This window comes from Corythoichthys intestinalis, chromosome 6 (genome assembly GCF_030265065.1).
Source record: "Corythoichthys intestinalis isolate RoL2023-P3 chromosome 6, ASM3026506v1, whole genome shotgun sequence".
Taxonomy (NCBI): Eukaryota; Metazoa; Chordata; class Actinopteri; order Syngnathiformes; family Syngnathidae; genus Corythoichthys; species Corythoichthys intestinalis.
The window spans coordinates 42,781,239-42,804,560 of NC_080400.1; the positions used below are offsets into that span (position 1 = coordinate 42,781,239).

A 23,322-nucleotide genomic window follows, 5' to 3' on the forward strand; every position below is an offset into this window, starting at 1 on the left:
TTCGAGTTGGCAGAAAAAAACGCAAGTTTTCTTAATGTTTAAATAATCTACATATTTTTTTGAGAATTATCAAAGCATTCACACAACGAAATAACGCTGGGAAAGTTTGTTAAACATATTTCTGAGTGTGTGGGATATTGTTCTCACATGGACGCGCCTCTCTGACAAGGAGAGGGAACAGGAGAGGGCGGCGCCTCGGCCGTGCAGCGGGAGGACAAGAAGAAAAAGCGGCCGGCGCCACGGCGTTCGTGCACACGCACAAGCAAAAGCGCAATACAGAGAGCATGCTCTCCATTTTTTTTTTTTTTTTTTTTTTTTTTTAAATAATTTATTAGTCCGGCATGGCGGCCCGACCCGACCTGACCCGAACGTGAATGCTCAAATTGTGGGCCCGACCCGACCCGACATTCGGGTCGGGTCGGGTTCGGGTTCGGGCACAAAATCTAACCTCTAAGGTGGATGCACAGTTTGAAAGGCTTCTGTCAGTAGAACACTATGGTGCAGTGGTTTAAAATCATACATTGCTCAGAAGGTTCCCCTATTGCCAGTACAAGTGATGGCACATCTGAAGTTTGCCAGGGATCATCTGAAATATGCAGAGGGGCAATGGAAGAAAGTCATGTTGTCAGATGAGACTAAAGTACAACTTTTTGGTGCAAACTTTACTTGTCGCGTGTGGAGGAAAAAGAAGGATGAGTACAATCACAAGAACACCATCCCCACTGTGAAGTATAGGGGTGGAAACCTCATGCTTTGGGGCTGCTTTTCGGCAAATGGGACATGACGACTGTACTGTATAAAGCAGTGGATGAATGGTGAACTGTATCGTCAGATTTTGAGTCACAACCTCCTTCCCTAAGTCAGAGACTTGAAGATGAGTCGTGGCTGGATCCTCCAACATGACAATGATCTGAAGCACACAGCTAAGCTGACCATGGAGTGGCTGCGTAAAAAGCATATCAAGGTTCTGGAGTGGCCTAGCCAGTCCCCAGACCTCGATCCAATAGAAAATCTTTGGATGGAGCTGAAACTTCGTGTTTCTCAATGACAGCCCTGAAACGTGACAGATCTAGAGAATATTTGTGTGGAGGAATGGGCCAAAATCCCTGTTTCCATATGTGAAAACCTAGTGAAGGGTCTGACATCTGTAATTGCAAATAAAGACTTCTGCACTCAATATTAGCACCGATTTTCTCACGGGTACAAATACTTATGAACCCCAGTAAATTACAAATAAATTATTGAAAAATCATACAATGTGAGTTCCAGATTTTATTTTATTTTTTAGATTATGTCTCTATAAGTGGAAATGCATCTATGATTGAAAATTTAGACCTCTCCCTATTTTCTAAGTGGGTAAAACTTGCAAAATCACAAGGGGTGCAAATACTTCTGTTCCTCACTGTACATGGTTACTCAATCACAGGGCACATACTGTAGTGTATGGACATCCATTCACAGATGTGAACTACTGTCAGTCCACAATTTACCAAACACACTGAACACAAACAGGTGAAATATACATATTTACCCAGAAAGGCCACAACTGAGACTCAAACTCACATACTTTGACCTGGAGAAGAACAAGGTAACCACTTGTTAATACAATTGTATATCAATTGCATGGACATCTCTCAGTTGTAAATTCTGCATTAAGCATAAGATAAGTAACATTATTTTAGATTAAATATATTTCTGAGACAGAACGTGGGAAAAATCTTGACAGAATAAACTTCCTTGAATTGTATCCCTCTGTGTTTGTTAACCATTAAGGCTTATGGATAATCTGTTTGTGATATGTATTTTCACCTAAAAACAGCCATATGAAAACAGCGGCTACCATCATAAACTGTAATAATGCAGCATGTAACTCTATTAAAATCACATTAAACGGGGAAAAATATCTTCTTAAAACGAATTAATGGATAGGAACCACAATTTTAGGACCCAATTGTCTTGGGCTGACATCTCGTGGTAAAATCTAGTACTGTAATTGCTACTGAACATCACGTACCTCAGGATAACGTCAGCTAAAATTCTTTGCCTTGCCCATCACTCAGCTTTTATTATAAATTTGACTATCATGTCAAAGATGCACTATTCTCGGTTTGTTATCTAAACATGCAGCAAAATTATGGTCAGTTCCGACCAAATTATGGGGTATTGAAAACGCTGCAGCCTATATTTGAATTTCCTCGATATATTTTAACATATTGTGGCATATGTTTTATACACACATGGGAAATATTATTTCATGTTAAATCTTGTGTTAGCTTGCCACTGATGCAGCAGATTGAAACGTTGACGTCACATCCGTTAACGGGGTCCTTTTTTTGTTTCCCCGTATCCGCCATTTCAGTTTTTGAACTTAGTTGTCATCGGACGTTATCTTATTCATGAAATTCCGAGCCTGAAACTTGCGCTATTTCTTACACTTGGACTAGAAAGTAATCGTTAAGACGTCAAGAATCCGTTAGTTTTGGCGGCCGAGCATTTGTGGCAGTCAATTGATGCGCAATCGGCCAGCTGCGGATGTCGTGTGTTTACTAAACGTGCTCGAGGCGCTAAAGTTTTGTATGAGTTGAAGGCTTGGCGTGTGGATAGCGGGAGGGAGAGCAGGGAAGGCCCGACGACGCCTCGGCTTCAGAGTGCTGATCATGGCCGGCAATTTTGACGCGGAGGACCGCGCCACTTGGTACTGGGGTCGCTTGAGCAGGCAGGAGGCTGTGTCGCTGTTGCAGGGGCAGAGGCACGGCGTGTTTCTGGTGCGGGACTCCATCACCAGCCCTGGCGACTACGTACTCTCGGTGTCGGAGAACTCCAAGGTCTCGCATTATATCATCAACAGCATCAGCAATAACCGGCAATCCGGTCCAGGTAAGACAATATTGCATACACCCGCGCCCCCTCCTGAATTTAGAATGAACAGTGAACACTGCGCGCTTGCATGACTTGCACCGGTAGATATGCAACCACCATCCACGCACACTCTTTTAACTGAAGTGTGTTGTTGTTCTTTACTAAGGGTGTCTAAACTTTTTCTATTCAATCAGTAAAATTGGATGTTGCAAGAACCATTACATGTCTTCATTTATTTATTTAACACACTATAACCAGTTCAGCAGTACTGTACTGTAATTAAAGCCATGAAAGCACCTAAAGTATATACAGTGGGGCAAATAAGTATTTAGTCAACCACTAATTGTGCAACTCTTCACAAGCTTTTCACACACTGTTGCTGGTATTTTAGCCCATTCCTCCATGCAGATCTCCTCTAGGGCAGTGATGTTTTGGGGCTGTCGTTGGGCAATACGGACTTTCAACTCCCTCCACAGATTTTCTATGGGGTTGAGATCTGGAGACTGGCTAGGCCACTCCAGGATCTTGAAATGCTTCTTACGAAGCCACTCCTTTGTTGCCCTGGCTGTGTTTGAGATCATTGTCGTGCTGAAAGACCCAGCCACACTCATCTTCAATGCCCTTGATAATGGAAGGAAATTTTCACTCAAAATCTCTCGATACATGGCCCCATTCATTCTTTCCTTTACACAGATCAGTCGTCCTGGTCCCTTTGCAGAAAAACAGCCCCAAAGCATGAGGTTTCCACCCCCATGCTTCACAGTGGGTATGGTGTTCTTCGGATGCAATTCAGTATTCTTTCTCCTCCAAACACGAGAACCTGTGTTTCTACCAAAAAGTTCTATTTTGGTTTCATCTGACCATAACACATTCTCCCAGTCCTCTTCTGGATCATCCAAATGCTCTCTAGAGAACCGCAGACAGGCCTGGACATGTACTGGCTTCAGCAGGGGGACACGTCTGGCAGTGCAGGGTTTGAGTCTCTAGCGGCGCATTTTGTTACTGATAGTAGCCTTTGTTACTGTGGTCCCAGCACTCTGTAGGTCATTCACTAGGTCCCCCCGTGTGGTTCTGGGATTTTTGCTCACCGTTCTTGTTATCATTTTGACGCCATGGGGTGAGATCTTGCATGGAGCCCCTGATCGAGGGAGATTATCAGTGGTCTTTTATGTCTTCCATTTCCTAATAATTGCTCCCACGGTTGATTTCTTTACACCAAGCGTTTTACCTATTGCAGATTCAGTCTTCCCAGCCTGGTGCAGGTCTACAATTTTTTCTCTGGTGTCCTTCGACAGCTCTTTGGTCTTGGCCATAGTGGAGTTTGGAGTGTGACTGACTGAGATTGTGGACATGTCTTTTATACCGATAATGAGTTAAAACAGGTGCCATTAATACAGGTAACGAGTGGAGCCTCATTAGACCTCGTTAGAAGAAGTTAGACCTCTCTGACAGCCAGAAATCTTTCTTGTTTGTAGGTGACCAAATACTTATTTTCCACTGTAATTTATAAATAAATTATTTAAAAATCAACCAATGTGTTTTCAGTTTTTTTTTCGCATTCTGTCTCTCATGGTTGAGGTTTACCCATGTTGACAATTACAGGCCTCTCTAATCTTTTCAAGTTGGAGAACATGTACAATTGGTGGTTGACTAAATACTTATTTGCCCCATTGCATTGGTTCATCCTGACTGTAACTTAATATGCATATATTTTTTCATTTTAACCCGTTATAAAGCAAGTGTGCAAGTCATGTAGGCCACATTATTATTTTATTTTTGGTATACAATGGCGGTTTATGTGACACAAAATGTGATGCCAGAATACAGTGTATATTATTTTTCTGTATTTTTTTCTACGTATAGTTTTAAGTTCAATGTTAATAAAGACTAAATTAATAAATCATCGCCATTTTTGGTAGAGTGGGCACTCAACAATTGCTCTCCTACTCCAAAATGTCATCACTTTTCTCCCAATATAACCTACCCTGGAAATTTGAGTAAAATAGGCTAGTACTTTATCAAGTTATTGTGAAATTACTTTCTTACATCATTGACTTTTGACCTCATTACCCCAACATTTAATCACCTCTTCCGTTTCATATTACAAACCTATCCTGCAAGTTTGATAGTAATCCCTTTATTCATTCTTAAATTATCTTGAACTCAAATATACATACAAAAATGAATACATAACCACCACCTTCTATAGGTTTCATATACTGGCAGAGGTAATAAAAACAGATATACTCTTATGACACAAAAATACAACACTTTATTTTATTTATTTATTTATTTTTAATGTAAATTTGATATTATATTACTGGCGAGCTTGCCGGGAATGCTCATCTTTCAGTGTAATTGATGGTGCTAGATGTTTAGGTGGTAGGATTAGATGTCGCCTAGCACAGTCAATGGCAACCAATGAGTTTAATGTGTTCCCTATAAAAGGGTAAATATGAGATTAAAAAGAGATAAGTGATGATGCAAAACGTCATTTCTGGGTTTTTCAGGTGGCCAGCCGTATATTACTTTATCATAGCTTACCTTTGTAGTGAGCTGCAGCAGAATTTCTTCTCCACATTATGAACCTAAACAAGAGCTGGCTGTACTCAGCTGACCTCAACACGGAGCAGCAAGTGGAGCACACAAGTGCTGTTCGGAGGAGCGTCTTTGAGAATCATGTGTTATTATTGGAAAATGAGGACCTCAGACATGAGACGGATTTCCTCTTCCTGTTGTCTCTTTCCAATATAGAAAATGAGTAATACAATGCAGGTAAATGGCATTTCCGTCTGAGCTACGGGCTGCTTACCAGGTGATGGACTCAAACGGCCCCCGAGCTATACTTTGGACACCAGTATTTTATATGGTGATAGAAATGCATTACGCTATTTCAGATTCTGGGCTAATTGCACATTATGTTGTCTCACTGTGGTGTGTTGGCAGTTGGCACATTACTTTTAAACGAGCCTCCATATAGCACAGACTTCACTTTCACTGGCTGGTTGACACTTCTGTTTCCTAAAGTTTTAAGTTGCATAATAATCTGTACTGTTTTTCATATTCCCCATTCCAGCAAGTTTGTCGCATCCAAGGTTTCGTATTGGTGACCAGGAGTTTGACGCACTCCCTGCTTTGCTAGAGTTCTACAAAATTCACTACTTGGACACCACCACCCTAATAGAACCCATCAACAAGTCCAAACACACATCCTTTATCAGCGTCGGTGCAGGTGGTGCCCCTCCACCCCGCCTGGAGGATGAGTACGTTAGAGCGCTTTTCGATTTCCCCGGCAACGACGACGAGGACCTGCCATTTCGGAAAGGGGATATCCTCCGCGTTCTTGAGAAGCCAGAAGAGCAGTGGTGGAACGCTCAGAACTCTGATGGGCGAGCAGGGATGATCCCGGTGCCGTACGTGGAGAAGTACCGTCCGACGTCTCCGAGTTCGGCAGTTGCTTCCGGTGTACCTGTTTCAGGCCCCCCAGGAGGCATTGGAATGTTAGGGAACTCTGACGGATCCGCGTCCCAGCCGGGTGCACCACTAATGGGAGATCCCAGCCAGTATGCCCAACCTACACCCCTCCCAAACCTCCAGAATGGACCTGTCTTTGCCAGGGCCATACAGAAGAGGGTGCCCAATGCATATGACAAGACTGCGTTGGCTTTGGAGGTAACATGAATGTGTGGTCTTTAAGATATTTTGTACACATTGAACCCCCACTATTCACAGCGGAAAGGGGCCGACTTTATAATATCGGTAAATATTGAATTGATGTTGTATCCTCATTATATTGATGATTTATACCCTAGTGAAAATCTCTGACGATCAAGTTCATTTAATCGTGGGTGCCAAAATTGAAATCACATCTAAAATTTGTAGCCCTAAAATATCTACTCATGTCACTTCAATTTCTGAATATAGCACAACAAACAAAAATTTTCTGATTTCATAGAAGTTATTAGGGCTGCAGCTATCAATTATTTTAGTAGTCGATTAATCTTTGAACTAAAAAAAAAAAAAAATACCTGAGCTTAGCCTCAAATGGTATAAAAAATAAATTAATGAGGATCTAAGTACAACAAAAGAACAATTGGCTAACTTGCATAGCAAAAGTCCGCTAGCTTAAATGCTATAAAATGCCAACTTTTTTTTTTTTTTTTTTAAAACATGCTATTAACAAATCGTTCAAACACATATTCCCACAAAAAAAAAAAAAAAAACGGCTAAATATACCTATAAATTTTAAATTATGAATGCATTAAAAAAAATTAGCTCAAACAAAAACTTACTTCATGTTGGTCTTAACAGTGACCATCTGGATTCAGCCATGTTAAATGAGTTTTGTCATAACAAACCATTACAACACCACTTTAATTAAAAGAATACTCGAAGCAGCAAAATTCTATTCAAAGCTTCTTTTTTTTTTCTAATTGAATTACACGAGTTAATCGATTAATCGTTGCGACACTAGTGGTTATAGACCATGGGTGGGCAAACATTTAGACTTGCGGGCCTCATTGAGATTAAAGGCGTGTTTGTGTGAACTGATATACAGTAAATAATGTCGGTATAATTTTACTATAGCTTGGTTTGCTTGATTTTGCAAGCTTTTAGCTTCACAGTAGAGAAACGTAAGTTGCTGTACTTATCTCTGTACTTTAGTACTGTAGCTTAGTTCACTACGTTTTGTCCAACACTGGTACTGTTGTGAAAGTTCGATGATACTGCTCGTTTTGTTAATTTTTTCTGTCTTTAGCATGGGCAAGGTTGCTTGTTGTGCTTTCTCCAGTAGGCCGGAGAAGTGACTCAGCATGTAGGCAGCGGATTGGCCTGTTAAATATTAGCTCTGATTTCCTTGTCTTTGTGTCTTGACTTTGATTCAGACTTCTGAGTCATTTTTTGTTTTTCCAATTTGTACCAATTTGTCCTCTTGATGTCGGTTATTTGTCTTAGTAGGACTTGAGGCCTTTATTTATCTGTGCCGTTTATACATAAGCTTTCAAAGTGAGCTAGTGCCACGACTATTTGCACGTTCTCAAATCGACATAACAGTTTGAAGTCAGATATGAGGTGCGGTTAGGTGTTGCAGGAGGTGTGAAAGGGACCATTTTCATTATTAATGAATGACATTTTCATTTAAAAAAATAAAAAAATACACTTGGAGTGGGAACCTCAAGGTACTTCAAGATACGATTCGATTTGCGATACAAAGCTCACGATAACGATGATCGGACGATTTGGCGATACAACGATTATCGATACATTGGTCAGGAAATCATTCTAGGATATGCTACAAATAACTAATAAACAGAAAAACAAGCTTCTGCTGTGAATTGGAATGAGTTTATCACTTGTAGACTTCTAATTCATCTGAACTGGGAGGGTGGCAGCCAATGAACATTCATTTGCTGCCATCCCTCCCACTTCAAACCGTTTGAACGTCTATGGCCGGTAGTGGCAGCCAATCCCAGGCAATGAGGTAATTTTGGGCAATTTAAGGTCATTTTCCTGTTGATTTTCAGTTACTTCCTGTTGATTTGGGGGTATTTTATGGGTCTCTTCCTGTACAGTTTCAGTTACAGAACAGGAAGTAACCTGGGAATCACCCAAAAGAATAGGCAGTGACTCAAACTCAACAGAAAATGACCTGTAAATGACCTAAAATGAACAGCAAGTGACCTTCAAATGCTCTGAAATCGGACAGAATGACTGGGAATGCTATGGTTTCGAATGAACGAACGTTCCCAGTCTAAATAGATTGGGCATCGAGTACCGTCAATGCAGCCCTACAGTTAACTGAGACACTATTATGGTGGGAGATTTTGGTAGCAACTTGTTGGTTCATTTTTATTTATTTTTTTAGACATTGACACCTTTTTAAAACGATATCTCGATTCTTAGCCGGAGCATATCGATAACATTTTGGGATGCAAAGTATCACGATATATCACCATTTGGATATTTTGTCACACCTCTAATCTACACTCACAAGAGAACAAGAGTTAGGGTAACCCTATGTACACTACAAGACAATATGTGCACTGAAATCTGGTAGCATGAGCTGCATGACACACGACAAGATAATCGTTTTAGAGTCTCTTGCCGGATAATACAAGCATTCAAACACTACATGATTGAGAAAAGATAAACTGCTACCGACATGAGAGGATTCTATTATTCTATACAGATTGATTCTGGCCCCATCATTGGGGTTCATTTGGATTTTTTAAAAATCATCAGCTCCCTCAAGTGGTAAAATATTTGTAATGCATCATCTTGCATTGAGTATTTGGTGGGAGAGCTACATTTTGGAGCCATGGACCACATTAAGTCACTATGGTAAAATGTGTTCTGTAAGCCAAAAAGTGGTTGCAACTAAATTTGTCTATTTTTCAGGCATGTCAATGTACTGTACCTAAATGTGTAAAATGAGGCAGGTGTGCATAAACTACAGTTGAAAACAGCAAAAGACAAACATCGTTATTGTCTTTTAGAAGCAGAAAGTTATTACTACAGTTAACTCAAAATATGAAAACAACAAAAGACAAACATTATCGTTATTGTCTTTGAGAAGCAGAAAGTTATTTGTGATCAGTATTAGATTGAGGAATAAAAGAGATATCATGCATTCCTAGTGTTAACAATCTAAAATATGAAAATATTTAAGAATGCAGGTAAAATAAGATTGACATCCAGGACAGAGAGTTTGTTGGGTAGAAGAGCCACACCTTGTAGCAGAAGAAGTACGTGCTACAGGATATCCTCCTGGGGCATGCAAGTGCGGGAAACAACTTTTTTTCCCCCTCTCAGTTTCAGTGTCGTCTACAGTACCGGACAAATTATGTAAATAGTGCACACTGTTATCTAACGTAATAAAACATTTACTACATGGAACATACACCTTAAAAACTCAATCTGCAGGTTTTGGTGTTTACAGTGTGGGTTTTTGTGCATTGGCGAGGAGGGGAATCGTCTGTTTAAATGCTTTACATACTTCAATAATTGCATTTGCAATGTAACTATTTGGGCTCTATGCAAATCAAACATCCGATATTTTGTCTTTAATATTGTGCAGTCTCGATGACACATCTTCAAAACTCTAAAGGCCAGGGGTCCAGTTGTTAATCCATCTAAACGTTTTGGTGGGATTCTATTGTATTCCAGAAATTTATAGAAACGTTTGTAAGGTCAGTTTGGGCTTTGCATATGGTCATACTGGCACTTACATTTCAAGTTTATATGGCTGTTTGATCAGTGACCCTTAGGCAATGTATTGCCCGCAAGACCATTCGATCCAGCCCACGGTGCAGTTCCAAAAACAGATGAACCTCAGAGGAACTGAACCCACAAAAACATAGAGGCGGTCCTCTGTTTAAGTCTAAATTCTGGTTGCAGAGTGGCAATTGACAACATAGCTGGAGCCAATAGATGAGTCTGAATATGTTGTTCATTTAAGCAAATGCAGTATGGTTAAAAATATGTAAATATACTGTATGTATTTTTCTTAGTTTCTAGCTTCGAGGAAAAAAAAAAAACTCTTTGCTCACCCATATTTGGGCTTGACTGAATTCACACTAATTGTTGTTCTGTCAAGTGTTGTCCGATCTGACAAATTTTTGGAGTGTCTGATTTGGTCACAAGATCGGATCCGACTCACCTGTTTTCAGCACCATCACACTTTAAATTTCGGCTGCTATAAATCAAACACCACTCATTTTAATTAAAAATAATATGATTCATCATTATTGGTTGCATTTTTTCTGGATTATTTTTAATTGTCTCTAAATACAGTACCTTGCAAAAGTATTCGGCCCCCTTGAACCTTGCAACCTTTCGCCACATTTCAGGCTTCAAACATAAAGATATAACATTTTAATTTTTTGTCAAGAATCAACAACAAGTGGGACACAATCGTGAAGTGGAACAAAATTTATTGGATAATTTAAACTTTTTTAACAAATAAAAAACTGAAAAGTGGGGCGTGCAATATTATTCGGCCCCCTTGCGTTAATACTTTGTAGCGCCACCTTTTGCTCCAATTACAGCTGCAAGTCGCTTGGGGTATGTTTCTATCAGTTTTGCACATCGAGAGACTGACATTCTTGCCCATTCTTCCTCGCAAAACAGCTCGAGCTCAGTGAGGTTGGATGGAGAGTGTTTGTGAACAGCAGTCTTCAGCTCTTTCCACAGATTCTCGATTGGATTCAGGTCTGGACTTTGACTTGGCCATTCTAACACCTGGATACGTTCATTTTTGAACCATTCCATTGTAGATTTGGCTTTGTGTTTTGGATCATTGTCCTTTTGGAAGATAAATCCCCGTCCCAGTCTCAGGTCTTGTGCAGATACCAACAGGTTTTCTTCCAGAATGTTCCTGTATTTGGCTGCATCCATCTTCCCGTCAATTTTAACCATCTTCCCTGTCCCTGCTGAAGAAAAGCAGGCCCAAACCATGATGCTGCCACCACCATGTTTGACTGTGGGGATGGTGTGTTCAGGGTGATGAGCTGTGTTGCTTTTACGCCATACATATCGTTTTGCATTATGGCCAAAAAGTTCAATTTTGGTTTCATCTGACCAGAGCACCTTCTTCCACATGTTTGGTGTGTCTCCCAGGTGGCTTGTGGCAAACTTTAAACGAGACTTGTTATGGATATCTTTGAGAAATGGCTTTCTTCTTGCCAGTCTTCCATAAAGGCCAGATTTGTGCAGTGTACGACTGATTGTTGTCCTATGGACAGACTCTCCCACCTCAGCTGTAGATCTCTGCAGTTCATCCAGAGTGATCATGGGCCTCTTGGCTGCATCTCTGATCAGTTTTCTCCTTGTTTGAGAAGAAAGTTTGGAAGGACGGCCGGGTCTTGGTAGATTTGCAGTGGTCTGATGCTCCTTCCATTTCAATATGATGGCTTGCACAGTGCTCCTTGAGATGTTTAAAGCTTGGGAAATCTTTTTGTATCCAAATCCGGCTTTAAACTTCTCCACAACAGTATCTCGGACCTGCCTGGTGTGTTCCTTGGTTTTCATAATGCTCTCTGCACTTTAAACAGAACCCTGAGACTATCACAGAGCAGGTGCATTTATACGGAGACTTGATTACACACAGGTGGATTCTATTTATCATCATCGGTCATTTAGGACAACATTGGATCATTCAGAGATCCTCACTGAACTTCTGGAGTGAGTTTGCTGCACTGAAAGTAAAGGGGCCGAATAATATTGCACGCCCCACTTTTCAGTTTATTTGTTAAAAAAAGTTTAAATTATCCAATAAATGTTGTTCCACTTCACGATTGTGTCCCACTTGTTGTTGATTCTTGACAAAAAAATTAAATTTCATATCTTTATGTTTGAAGCCTGAAGTGTGGCGAAAGGTTGCAAGATTCAAGGGAGCCGAATACTTTTGCAAGGCACTGTATATGTATTGGATTGTATGGGATGTCAAAAAAATCTGTATTGGAACATCGCCAGTTCTGTTCTGTATTTTTTTTTTCATCCTGTCTTGTTTGTCTCTCTCTTCAGGTGGGCGACATGGTGAAAGTGACTAAAATAAACGTGAACGGCCAGTGGGAAGGCGAATGTAAAGGAAAACGTGGCCACTTTCCCTTCACACACGTCAAACTCCTGGACCAGCACAATGCCGAGGATGAACTTAGCTGAGAGTGGACTGGCGGGTGCGAACCGGACACTAGTGTTAGACCCTGCCTCACACCCCTAACGCCTGCTCTACCTGCATCAAGTAAAGTTTCTCACGATCACACAGAAAAACAACCAACAGATTCCACTACATCTTTCTGACAGGCGCTCTGTACCAACGCTCTGACTGACTAAATGCAAAATGAAAGCCATTCATTTTGTAACAGTTTAACCTCCCCATAGTGACACGAGACATCGCTTCTCACTCCTCAGGACACTAGTCACAACACAACTTGGCCATTTCCTCATCCTGTGTTTGAGCATGTAGATAAAACTCGGCACTGCATCATTTTTCACCCTCCTCTCATCCTCAAGGGCTTTATTTAAGATTGGTGGAAAAAACAAATCCAAATGTAAAGACAAAGACACTAATATTATTTTTTCTTTATTTCCCTTCTAATCATCATAAATTATCTCCACAACGATTGTGCTGGAGTGAGGTATTTGCTAAGGAAACCCCATTTAATTCTGTTAGGACTCTCACTTTTGTTTACATTATGAAAAATGTTCTTAACTCTTAAGTTAATGACAAAATATTAATTCGAGCTTTTCTATGTACAAAATCAAGGTTTAAGCGATCAATTAGTGTATTTGAAAGTGAACAATTATGAGCCATTTCACTGAAACCACACAAAAAAAATTGAAAATATTTTGTTTTCTGTTTTTACATTTTCTAAAACTAAAAATACACACAAATAACAATTAGAATCGGTGAAGTAATCACATTATCCCCTTCAAATTGGATAGAATTTAAGATGATGAAATCTGAGAAAATAGCAACAGAAAATATACAATCTAGAGAGCCATGTTTGGTTTTTAAAAGTCCTTAGTTACCAACCTTTATTAAAATACACAGATACCTGACCCATCATTTTCTTAATCTATGGAAATTTGGGGCCATTACCCTGCTGACTGAGGTACAGTATTACATTTAGCAACTAATGTGAAAACTGCCCAAATGTATAGCTTTGTTTGTTTTAAATGTTATTCTGTTGTTGCATTCTCAATGTTACGGAGTTTGAGTGGTTATTCATAAATCAGATAGAAAATATGAAGACGGATTTATACTGAAATTTCCTAAGGAGGACGTTATACAGCATCTCACAGTGTGAAAATCGTCTGGTTTTGTTGGAACACCTCACAATTATGAATCCGATTAGCATGGTTCATCCTCCCTACTGACTTCTATTCTAGCAATAGTAATTACTACTAAATTTGCAGTATTAAAATAACAGCATGGACACAGCTCTGTTTTCTTTTTCACAAGGTCAGATATTATTCATTCTAAGAGTTTTGTGACTGTGGACATCACTTAAGCCCCTTTCAGACATAGGACGAAGTCCGATAATGTACCCATATTTACCCAGCGTGCGCTATGTGTAAACGCAGTTTGCCAGTTCAGCTGACTGCACCAGCCAGAACTTAAACAGCTCACAGCCTAGTCGAAGTCCTTTACATCAGGGGTCTCGAACCCGGTCCTCAAGGACCAGTGTGGGTCCTGGGTTTTTTTCCAACCGATCCAGCACACAGTTGAACCAATGAGATTTCTGCTAAAACAAGTGGCCCCTGACTGCAAGCCAGACACCAGATTGGTGAAAAGGTGTCATCTTGTTTGGTTTGAAATCCTGCAGCCACAGCGGGCCTTTATGGAATCAGTGTGTTACATTACCGGCTCTCGCTGTGTGCGAATGCAGTAGGTAATTTTTGGCCTCAAAGCAGTGACGTAGCTATCTCATGAACATACTATATTTCCTCATTTTTCTTGACCCGAAGACAAAAAACATTTGACATTGGCTTGGCAAACAAAGACGTTAACTATACTGTCTATTTATATAAATAATATATATAAATTAAACTAAACTGTTAACTTTGGAATTGGACAGCAAGGGACTGTGGCTGAGCAAAGGCAGTGGAAGTGCTCTTAGTGTAATCTCTTGGTTTATAATAACTTAAATAAACTTGATTGAGGATATATCGTTGTTTAGTCTGATTCCTTACAATTGAATGGGTCAGATCAGTACAGTAAATTTTATTTCGTCAGCGGAATCTAAAAAGAAAATGGACATGATGTCATGGCTGAGTCGCACGCTGCATGTGAAACCTGCCAAGTTCTGCTACATTTCCCTCTAGTCTGAATGTGGCCATATACTGGACTGTCTCAGAAAATTAGAATACACAATATTCTAATTTTCTGAGACAGTCCTGTACATTAATCCACCATTTAAAGCAGGGGTGTCCAAACTTTTTGCAAAGGGGACCAGATTTGGCGTGGTAAAAATGTGGGGGGCCGACCTTGGCTGACGTCCTTTACATAGAACAATATACAGGACTGTCTCAGAAAATTAGAATATTGTGTATTCTAATTTCCTGAGACAGTCCAGTATTTTTGTTATGTCTGAAAGCCACGATCTGGATAGATTCCAGGTCACAATACCCAGTATTGTTGCAGTGTATTATGTCTGAAAGCAGTTTTAGTGAACTCACCAAAGCTGCCTGTTGACCTACTGAAGTTTAATGTGGCCAAATGACCAAAGATTCCAGTCTTAATTGAATCCATCATTATCTGACCCGAATAAATAAGACTGTAATCACAATGAAGGATGTTTCATTTTGCTTGAGAATTATCTACATAACTATGAAGGCCAGTGCAAGTCCAAAACATGTTAATGAATTCCCAGTCATGTAAAATTTTCCAACTGTGATGGTGTCTATTCTAAAATGTGATCCATCATTTGCCTGGTGTTAGCAGTGTTAGTTTTCAGTACACCTGTGACCCTGACAAGACAAGTAGTGTAGAAAATGGATGAATGAAATTGAACAATTCTGCAATCTCATCACTTACGTGTACTGGTTCAAATGAATTGATATTTCCAAATTCCCAAATAAATTCTCTTTTACGGTTTCCAATATATAAATATAATTTTATGTTGCAGCATTGTCTGTTAAATCGAGATGGGTATTTGCCAAATTGTGCTTGTTTACCTACAGGAAAATCAATTAGTTAATGTTTGTGATGTTTTTAAGGCAACATGCTAGTGGAGACTGAATCATATGCCAGACAGTTGCAGCCAAGTTGCGCCCTTCACTTTGCACCTCCAATCAATTCCACACAATCTACTTAATTTTTGACGATCGCTGAACTTTTTATTATACCTATTTGTACCGTTGATCGGTGTTTCGATACGTGACTAAGAGGAGTTGAGCAAAAACTGTTCAGTATTGCCAACCAAGAAATGTAATAGTAGTAGAAAACATGCCATGTATCGTCATCTAATTATTAAGACAAAACCAAAAGTTATGATCAGTGTTATGTAATCATAACTGTAGTTGTCACTTGTGGGACGAGAACTGAAAACATGCCATCCTCCACACAACTTTCAGCCCCATTTACTCGTCAGAATTCTACAAGTAGTCTGTTTGCAAGAAAAAGTACGTACGGTAATTTATGATGCATTATGTGGTTTACTTTACATGCTATACTGTAGTTTGTCTTGATAGTCTTCACAACAGTTTTAAGTAGTTCATACGAGACCTCAGTTAATGAGACTTCACACTTTTGTCAAAGGAAAAGAGGAATTTCTGTGTTTGTGTCCCTTTTTTATTGTACTTTTTTGCCACCTTGCACCAATTTTCTTATTGTAATCTTTTGATGTATCAGTCCGTCTTTTCTCATTACTTTTCTATCGTGTATTCTTTACATTTATTTCTTTAGTGGCATAGCCTTGTGTTGCCAAAACAGTTGCGATTTTAAGATTTCACCCAACGTTCATTTCAAGTCCCTCCCTCATTTCACACCTGCCTGCCTGACAATCATTACCTTGCTCATCTACATTACACTGCCGTGCAATGGATTGAAGATGACTGCCACAGCAGACGTGACATATTGGAGGTCTCTCATATCACGGTCCACATTTTTGTCTTGCACACCAAATCGTCTTTCGTTAATGGTAGGTTAGATATTCACACAGGCCAATATCATGTACATGTTCTTTATACTGAACTGAAAACACTAAATTGCTATCATTAACACTTGTTGCTATCATTGCAACAAGTTTGCAATGATACAGATGCTCCTTGTCATGAAATACATTGTAACTGCCCTCCATTACCTCATTTCCAACACTGTATGTGATGTCCATTTGTGACGTTCAAAGCACATATTTAAAAATGTATTGGCCCATTTGCAACATGTGGTCTGAGCACTGTATGTAGCAGATGCTTAGAAACTGAAATGAAGCAAAAAAAAAAGTATTTTAAATAATACAAGAAGTCGCAATTCTCTTCCATGTATAAGTGAAGGGTGGCAAAATGTCACAGTGAATTGTTAACAATTGTTTTATTATAACATTATATTCTTTTGAGACCATTGTAATTTTATTTTCTGTAGCATGTGATGTGGTAATACCTAGTAAATAAAGTTTAAAAAATCATAAAAATCTCTGATTTGTTTTACTCTACAAGGAGTCCTTCATCGAGTTCCCTTCTTTTGGCAGCAACAATATGTATTCTATCACTAAATTAAACTTTCGTTGGTTGTCGTTCATAACATCAGAATGTCGCTTGCTGCTGCTATCGAAACAAATGCTTGTGAATTTATATTTTTCAGTTTCCCAATTAGCATGATCTGTATCTTCACAAATATCATTAATCCTAACAATCATTGAAATGGTAATTTGAGCAAATTTCATCTTTCATAAGTGTAAAACTGTCCTTCACATTAACATTAGCTGTCATTAACGCCAGCAGATGTCTGTCCAGTCCATTTGAACTGGGAAGGACGGACGTGAAGGAACGTGGTTAACACGCCAGATTTTTTTATATTGAGCTGAACAATATTTCACAATATTTATAATATTTTCAAGAAAAGATGAGAGCCGAGCACCAACAAATACTGCATTGTCTAATTTCTGCATAAAATCTATCAAATGTGATCTGACGTTATGTGTTACTCCCAAACAATTTAACTTTGGATTCATCAGTCCACAAAATATTTTGCCAAAACTTCTGTGGAGTGTCTAAGTGCTTTTTTGTGAACATTAAATGGGCAACAATGTTATTTTTAGACAGCAGTGGCTTCCTCCGTGGAGTCCTCCCATGATCACCATTATTGGCCATAGTTTTACATTCAGTATAGTCGATGTGTGCACAGAGAATTTGGGTGTACCAGTGATTTATATAAGTCTTTAGCCGACACGCTAGGGTTCTTTTTTACCTCTGAGTATTCTGCTGTAAGCACGTCATCTTTGGTGGATGTCCATTCCTTGGGAGAGAAGCAACAGTGCCAAACTCTCCGTTTTTAGACAACTTCTCTGTCGATTGGTGAACATCCAGACTTTTAGAGGTGGTTTTGTAACCTTTCCCTGTTTATACAAATCAACAATCCTTGATCGCAGGTCTTCAGACAGCTCTTTTGACCGAGCCATGATGCACATCAGACAATGCTTCTCATCAAGACAATTCTTACCAGGTGTGTGTTTTATAGTGGGCAGGGCAGCTTTAAAACACTCATCAGTGATTGGGAACACACCTGACTTAAATTGTTTGGTGAAAATGTTTCAATTGCTCTTTAAGTCTCCTTAGGCAGAGGGTTCACTGTTTACATCCTATCCTCATTAAAATATGAAAACCTATAAATTTTTGGGTGGTTTTAGTTAAAGTAGGTTTTTTTTTCATCTGTGTGATTTTGACAAAGATCAGATAACATTTGATGGGGATTTCATGCAGAAATGTGAGAAATTCCAAAAGGTTCAGATACTTTTTCATACCATTGTACACACTACTATATGCACTCGTGAAACTTTGCAGAGCAAAGGGAAAATGTCCATCTGCTAAGAGAAAAATCACAACAGAGATATTTCAATTCATCACATTGGGTTATTCAAGGGTGGGCAAACTATTCCACAAAGGGCAGCTGTGGGTGCAGGTTTTTGCTGCAGCCCATCAAGAGGACACCTTTTCACCAATCCGGTGTATAAGTGCAATCAGTTGATTGCAGTCAGGTGCTTCTTGTTAGGGCCCGAGCACTAAGCGTGCGAAGGCCCTATTGTTTTGCAAAGGATTATTAGGGCCCGAGCACTAAGCGTGCGAAGGCCCTATTGTTTTGCAAAGGACTTTTTTTTTTTTTCAGGGCAAATGAAAACGGCCAATTCGGAGGCCTGAACATGCACGAAAAGTCACCAAAATTTGCACATGCGTGCGGAAAATTGTAAATTTTGATAATTTTGCAACGTTGCAAAAAAATGTAACAAAATGGCTCAGTGGCGCCCCCTTGAAATTTTAAAATTGGCCTATAACATTAGGGTCTGTCAGCGTAAAGCAATGAAATTTGGGGAGTCTATACCTTGTCCAAAACCACTCCAAAAAAGCATTGGCACCCATATTCCAAACCCAACAGGAAATCGGTTATTTTGGATCGAATATGAAATTTTTATCGATTTACAGGGTGCACATTTGAGACCTTTTCGCTGAGGGAGTTAGTTGGATCATCTTCAAAATTGGTGAGACTGTTCATGAGACATATGAGATCTTAAGTTTTTAAAATGGTGCGTTTTCATAAATGAGTCTGACCTGGGCGTGGTGCCAAAGTCGGCCATTTTTTCGGCAAAATGACAAATTCAGTAAATGACTAATAGTTCCTTGACACAACGTTCAATCTTTTTCATATCTAGCATGTATGTGCAGTATCCCACCCTTAACACGAGTGCATTGAAATATTACCCATTACGCCTAGCGCCCCCTAGTGAGAACAGGAAATGCCTTTTTTTACGAGACAGGTTCCTCCTCCAAGGGAAAAAAATCTGTTGACCTCCAACCTGCATCAGGGGAGCCTTAAGACCTGTGTTCAGGTGCCTGATGAAAAATATTGAGGTTTCGTTGAAGCGGAGGGGACCAAACAGGAAAGTGAAAATGACCGTCAACAATTTGTCTCGCAAAAAACTTTAAACAGTCATAACTCAGCAGATATACAAGATATCTGCGCCAAACTTCCCATGCTTGTTGAGAGTCATACCCTGAAGGGCCTTGTAAGGGTCATTTGCATCAACTCTACAGTGCCAACTAGTGGCGACAGAAAGGAGTTTTAAAACAGGCCTTTCCTATTGGGTTTTTTCAACGTAGAGCAATGAAATTTGGGGAGTCCATACCTTATGCAAAACTGTTCCAAAAGGTCTCTTGCACCCATTTTCCAAATCCAACAGAAAATCGGGTATTTTGGATCGAATGTGAAATTTTTATCCATTTGTAGTATGGTTTACATTTGGAGGCCTGAACATGCACGAAAACTCACCAAATTTTGCACATACATGCGGCTTTGCGAGTATTTCGATAATCTTGCGACGTTACAAAAAAATGTAACAAAAGGGCTCAGTGGCGCCCCCTTGAATTTTTCAAAAAGGCGTTTCCTATTAGGTTTTTTTAACGTAGAGCAATGAAATTTGGGGAGTCAATACCTTGTGCAAAACTGCTCCAAAAAGTCTCTTGAACCCATATTCCAAACCCAACAGGAAATTGGGTATTTTGATCGAATGTGAAATTTTTTATCAATTAACAGGGTGCACATTTGAGACCTTGTAATAGAGGGAATTAGTTGGATCATCTTCAAAATTGGTGAGACTATTCAGGAGACATAAGAGATCTAAAATTTTCAAAATGGTGTGTTTTTATTCACATGTCTGACCTGGGCGTGGACCTAAGTCGGCCATTTTTTTCGGCAAAATGACAAATTCAGTAAAAGACTAATAGCTCCTTGACACAACGTTCAATCTTTTTCATATCTGGCATGTATGTGCGGGATCCCACCCTTAACACGAGTGCATTGAAAAATTACCCATTAGGCCAAGCGCCCCCTATTGGGAACAGGAAATGCCTTTTTTTTACTAAACAGGCTCCTCCTCCAAGGAAAAAAAATATATTCACCTGAAACCTGCATCAGGGAAGCAATAAGACATGTGTTCAGGTGCCTGATGAAAAATACTGAGGTTTGGTTGAAGCAGAAGAGTCCAACAGGAGAAGTGAAAATGACTGAAGCCATTTCGTCTCACCACAAGTTTTGAACAGTCATAACTTCTACAACATATCTGCGCCAAACATCTCGTGCTTGTTGAGTCATACTCTGAAGGGTCCTGTAGGGGTCATTTGCATCAACCCTACAGCGCCAACTAGTGGCAATAGAAAGTCACTCATTTTTCTAATATATGTCCAGTTCTTTTCAGGTTGGTCATTATAGTCTCAAGACCTTTTGAAATATTTATTTTACGGCCCATGTCCACATGTCTCTGTCTGTTGCCGTGACGACCCTTTATTCGCTCCTTTTTTGTAGTACTCTGTCCAATAGGGGTTTTTATCTCTTAGGTGTGTGAATGTAAAGAGGCAACATTCGAGCATGTTAGGTTCTACTGAGATGATTAGAGAGGACGATCTGCCACCACCCGGACCTGCACACTGTCCGAGTTGGGTGACGTCCGAGTTGCGCTAGATTGCAAGGGCCCGTTCAGTCCTGCTTGCAGGCCTAGTTTCCATTGAAACCTCATTAGTTAAAAGGTCTGTCTGTGCTTGATCAATTGGGACAAAGACCAGGACCTTGAGGACCGGCCCACCTCTGTTTATGGGTTATATATACACATATATTTATAAGAGTTTATGTAAAATCAAATACTGAAATTCTAGTTACCTACATTGTTTTCAACATGTCAGGTTGTGACTCCTGCACTAACAGTGTGAAAGTTGAGAAGTGCAACAGAATATAGGCTAAAATTAAGCTTCTTGTGCTGGCCATATTCAATGATATTTTCATAATTTGCTGTGGGCCACTAAAAAAAATGGGTAGCTGGCTTCAGTTGGCCCCTGGCCCTTTGCATGGACAACACTGTCCAAATGGAATGGACAAAATAAGGTGTAATTAGAATATACTGGTCCTTCTAAAAAATTTGCATATTGTGATAAAGTTCATTATTTTCTGTAAAGTACTGATAAACATTACTTTTATATATTTTAGATTCATTACACACAACATAAGTAGTTCAAGCCTTCTATTGTTTTAATGTTGATGATTTTGGCAAAAAGTCAAGAAAAACAAAAAATCCTTTTCTCAAAAACTTAGCATATCATGAAACGGTAGTCTAAAAAAGCTACTAACCTAATCATCTGAATCAACGAATGAACTCAAAACCCCTGCGAAAGATTCCTCAGGCTTTTAAAAACTCCCAGCCTGGTTCATTACTCAAAACCGAAATCATGGGCAAGACTGCCGACGTGACTGCTGTCCAAAAGGCCGTCATTGACACCCTCAAGCAAGAGGCTAAGACGCAGAAAGAAATTTCTGAGCGAATAGGCTGTTCCCAGAGTGCTCTATCAAGGCACCTCAGTGGGAAGGAAAAAGTGTGCCAGGAAATGCTGCACAACCAGAAGATGTGACCACACCACGAGAAAGATTGTGGAGAAGGGCTGCCTGATCTGGGCTACAGAGAAGCAGCACTGGACTGTTGCTCAGTGGTCCAAAGTACTCTTTTCAGATGAAAGCAAATTTTGCATGTCATTCGGAAATCACGGTGCCAGAGTTTGGAGGAAGACTGGGGAGAAGGAAATGCCAAAATGCCTGAAGTCCAGTGTCAAATAAATACCCACAATCAGTGATGGTCTGGGGTGCCATGTCAGCTGCTGGTGTTGGTCTACTGTGTTTTTATCAAGGGCAGAGTCAATGCAGCTAGCCATCAGGAGATTTTGGAGCACTTCATGCTTCCATCAGCTGAAAAGCTTTATGGAGATGAAGATTTTATTTTTCAGCACGACCTGGCACCCGCTCACAGTGCCAAAACCCCTGATAAATGGTTTACTGACCATGGCATTACTGTGCTCAATTGGCCTGCCAACTCTCCTCACCTGAACCCCATAGAGAATCTGTGAGATATTGTGAAGAGGAAGTTCAGAGACACCGGACCCAACACTGTGGATGAGCTTAAGGCCGCTATCGAAGCATCCTAGGCCTCCATAACACCTCAGCAGTGCCACAGACTGATTGCCTCCATGCCACGCCGCATTGAAGCAGTCATTTCTGCAAAAGAATTCCCGACCAAGTATTTGGTGCATAGCTGATATGATTTATTGAAGGTTGACTTTTTTGTATTAAAAACACTTTTTTTTTGTATTGTTCGGATGAAATATGCAAATTTTTTGAGATAGGGATTTTTAGTTTTTTTTTTTCCAAAATCATCAATATTAAAACAATAAAAGGCTTTGACTACTTCAGTTGTGTGTAATGAATCTAAAATATATGAAAGTCTAATGTTTATCAGTGCATTACAGAAAATAATGAACTTTATTACAATATGCTATTTTTTTAGAAGGACTAGTAATGTCAATAATATGTTGGAGCACTATAGTTTAACACATTAAAAGTTCGAAAATGTGTCAAAAACGGATGAATTTCCACCCAAATACAAAAGGAAAGGAATTTGTCACTTGAAGTCCCGCCAGATTTACAGCCAAAGATCCACGAATGTCTGCAAGAGAATTACCACCATTGATTTGCTGACTGGCTCAGAGTAACGCTGCAGTAAAATGAAAATGTCTGCATGTGAGGTAGTCATGCGAGTTTATTTTTTTATTTTTTATGGAAAGCGTATGTCTAAAAAAAAATATTTGTCGTATTTTTGTAGGAGACACGCCAACATAATGAGACACTTGTTAAAGTCGAACAATGCGTATCGGACGTATCAGAGCAGACGATTCAGGTACGTGGACGATTACCCGGATGCGACTGGCCGCCAT

At 39.7% G+C, this 23,322-nt stretch overlaps 1 protein-coding gene across 1 annotated transcript; it reads left to right on the forward strand.

Moving 5' to 3' along the window:
- The first annotated feature begins 2,346 nt into the window (after positions 1-2,346).
- crk (v-crk avian sarcoma virus CT10 oncogene homolog) lies at positions 2,347-13,621 on the forward strand. The gene is made up of 3 exons (XM_057839898.1): positions 2,347-2,877; positions 5,936-6,531; positions 12,385-13,621. The coding sequence occupies exons 1-3, from the start codon at positions 2,658-2,660 to the stop codon at positions 12,520-12,522; spliced, it is 954 nt and encodes a 317-aa protein (XP_057695881.1). The 5' UTR covers positions 2,347-2,657; the 3' UTR covers positions 12,523-13,621.
- Positions 13,622-23,322: the final 9,701 nt, after the last annotated feature.

Coding starts and splice junctions, on each gene's coding strand:
- crk (XM_057839898.1), top strand. CDS start 2,658: ATGGCCGGCAATTTTGACGCGGAGGACCGCGCCACTTGGTACTGGGGT. Junction 2,878..5,935: donor TAACCGGCAATCCGGTCCAG/GTAAGACAATAT, acceptor TCCCCATTCCAG/CAAGTTTGTCGCATCCAAGG. Junction 6,532..12,384: donor AGACTGCGTTGGCTTTGGAG/GTAACATGAATG, acceptor CTCTCTCTTCAG/GTGGGCGACATGGTGAAAGT.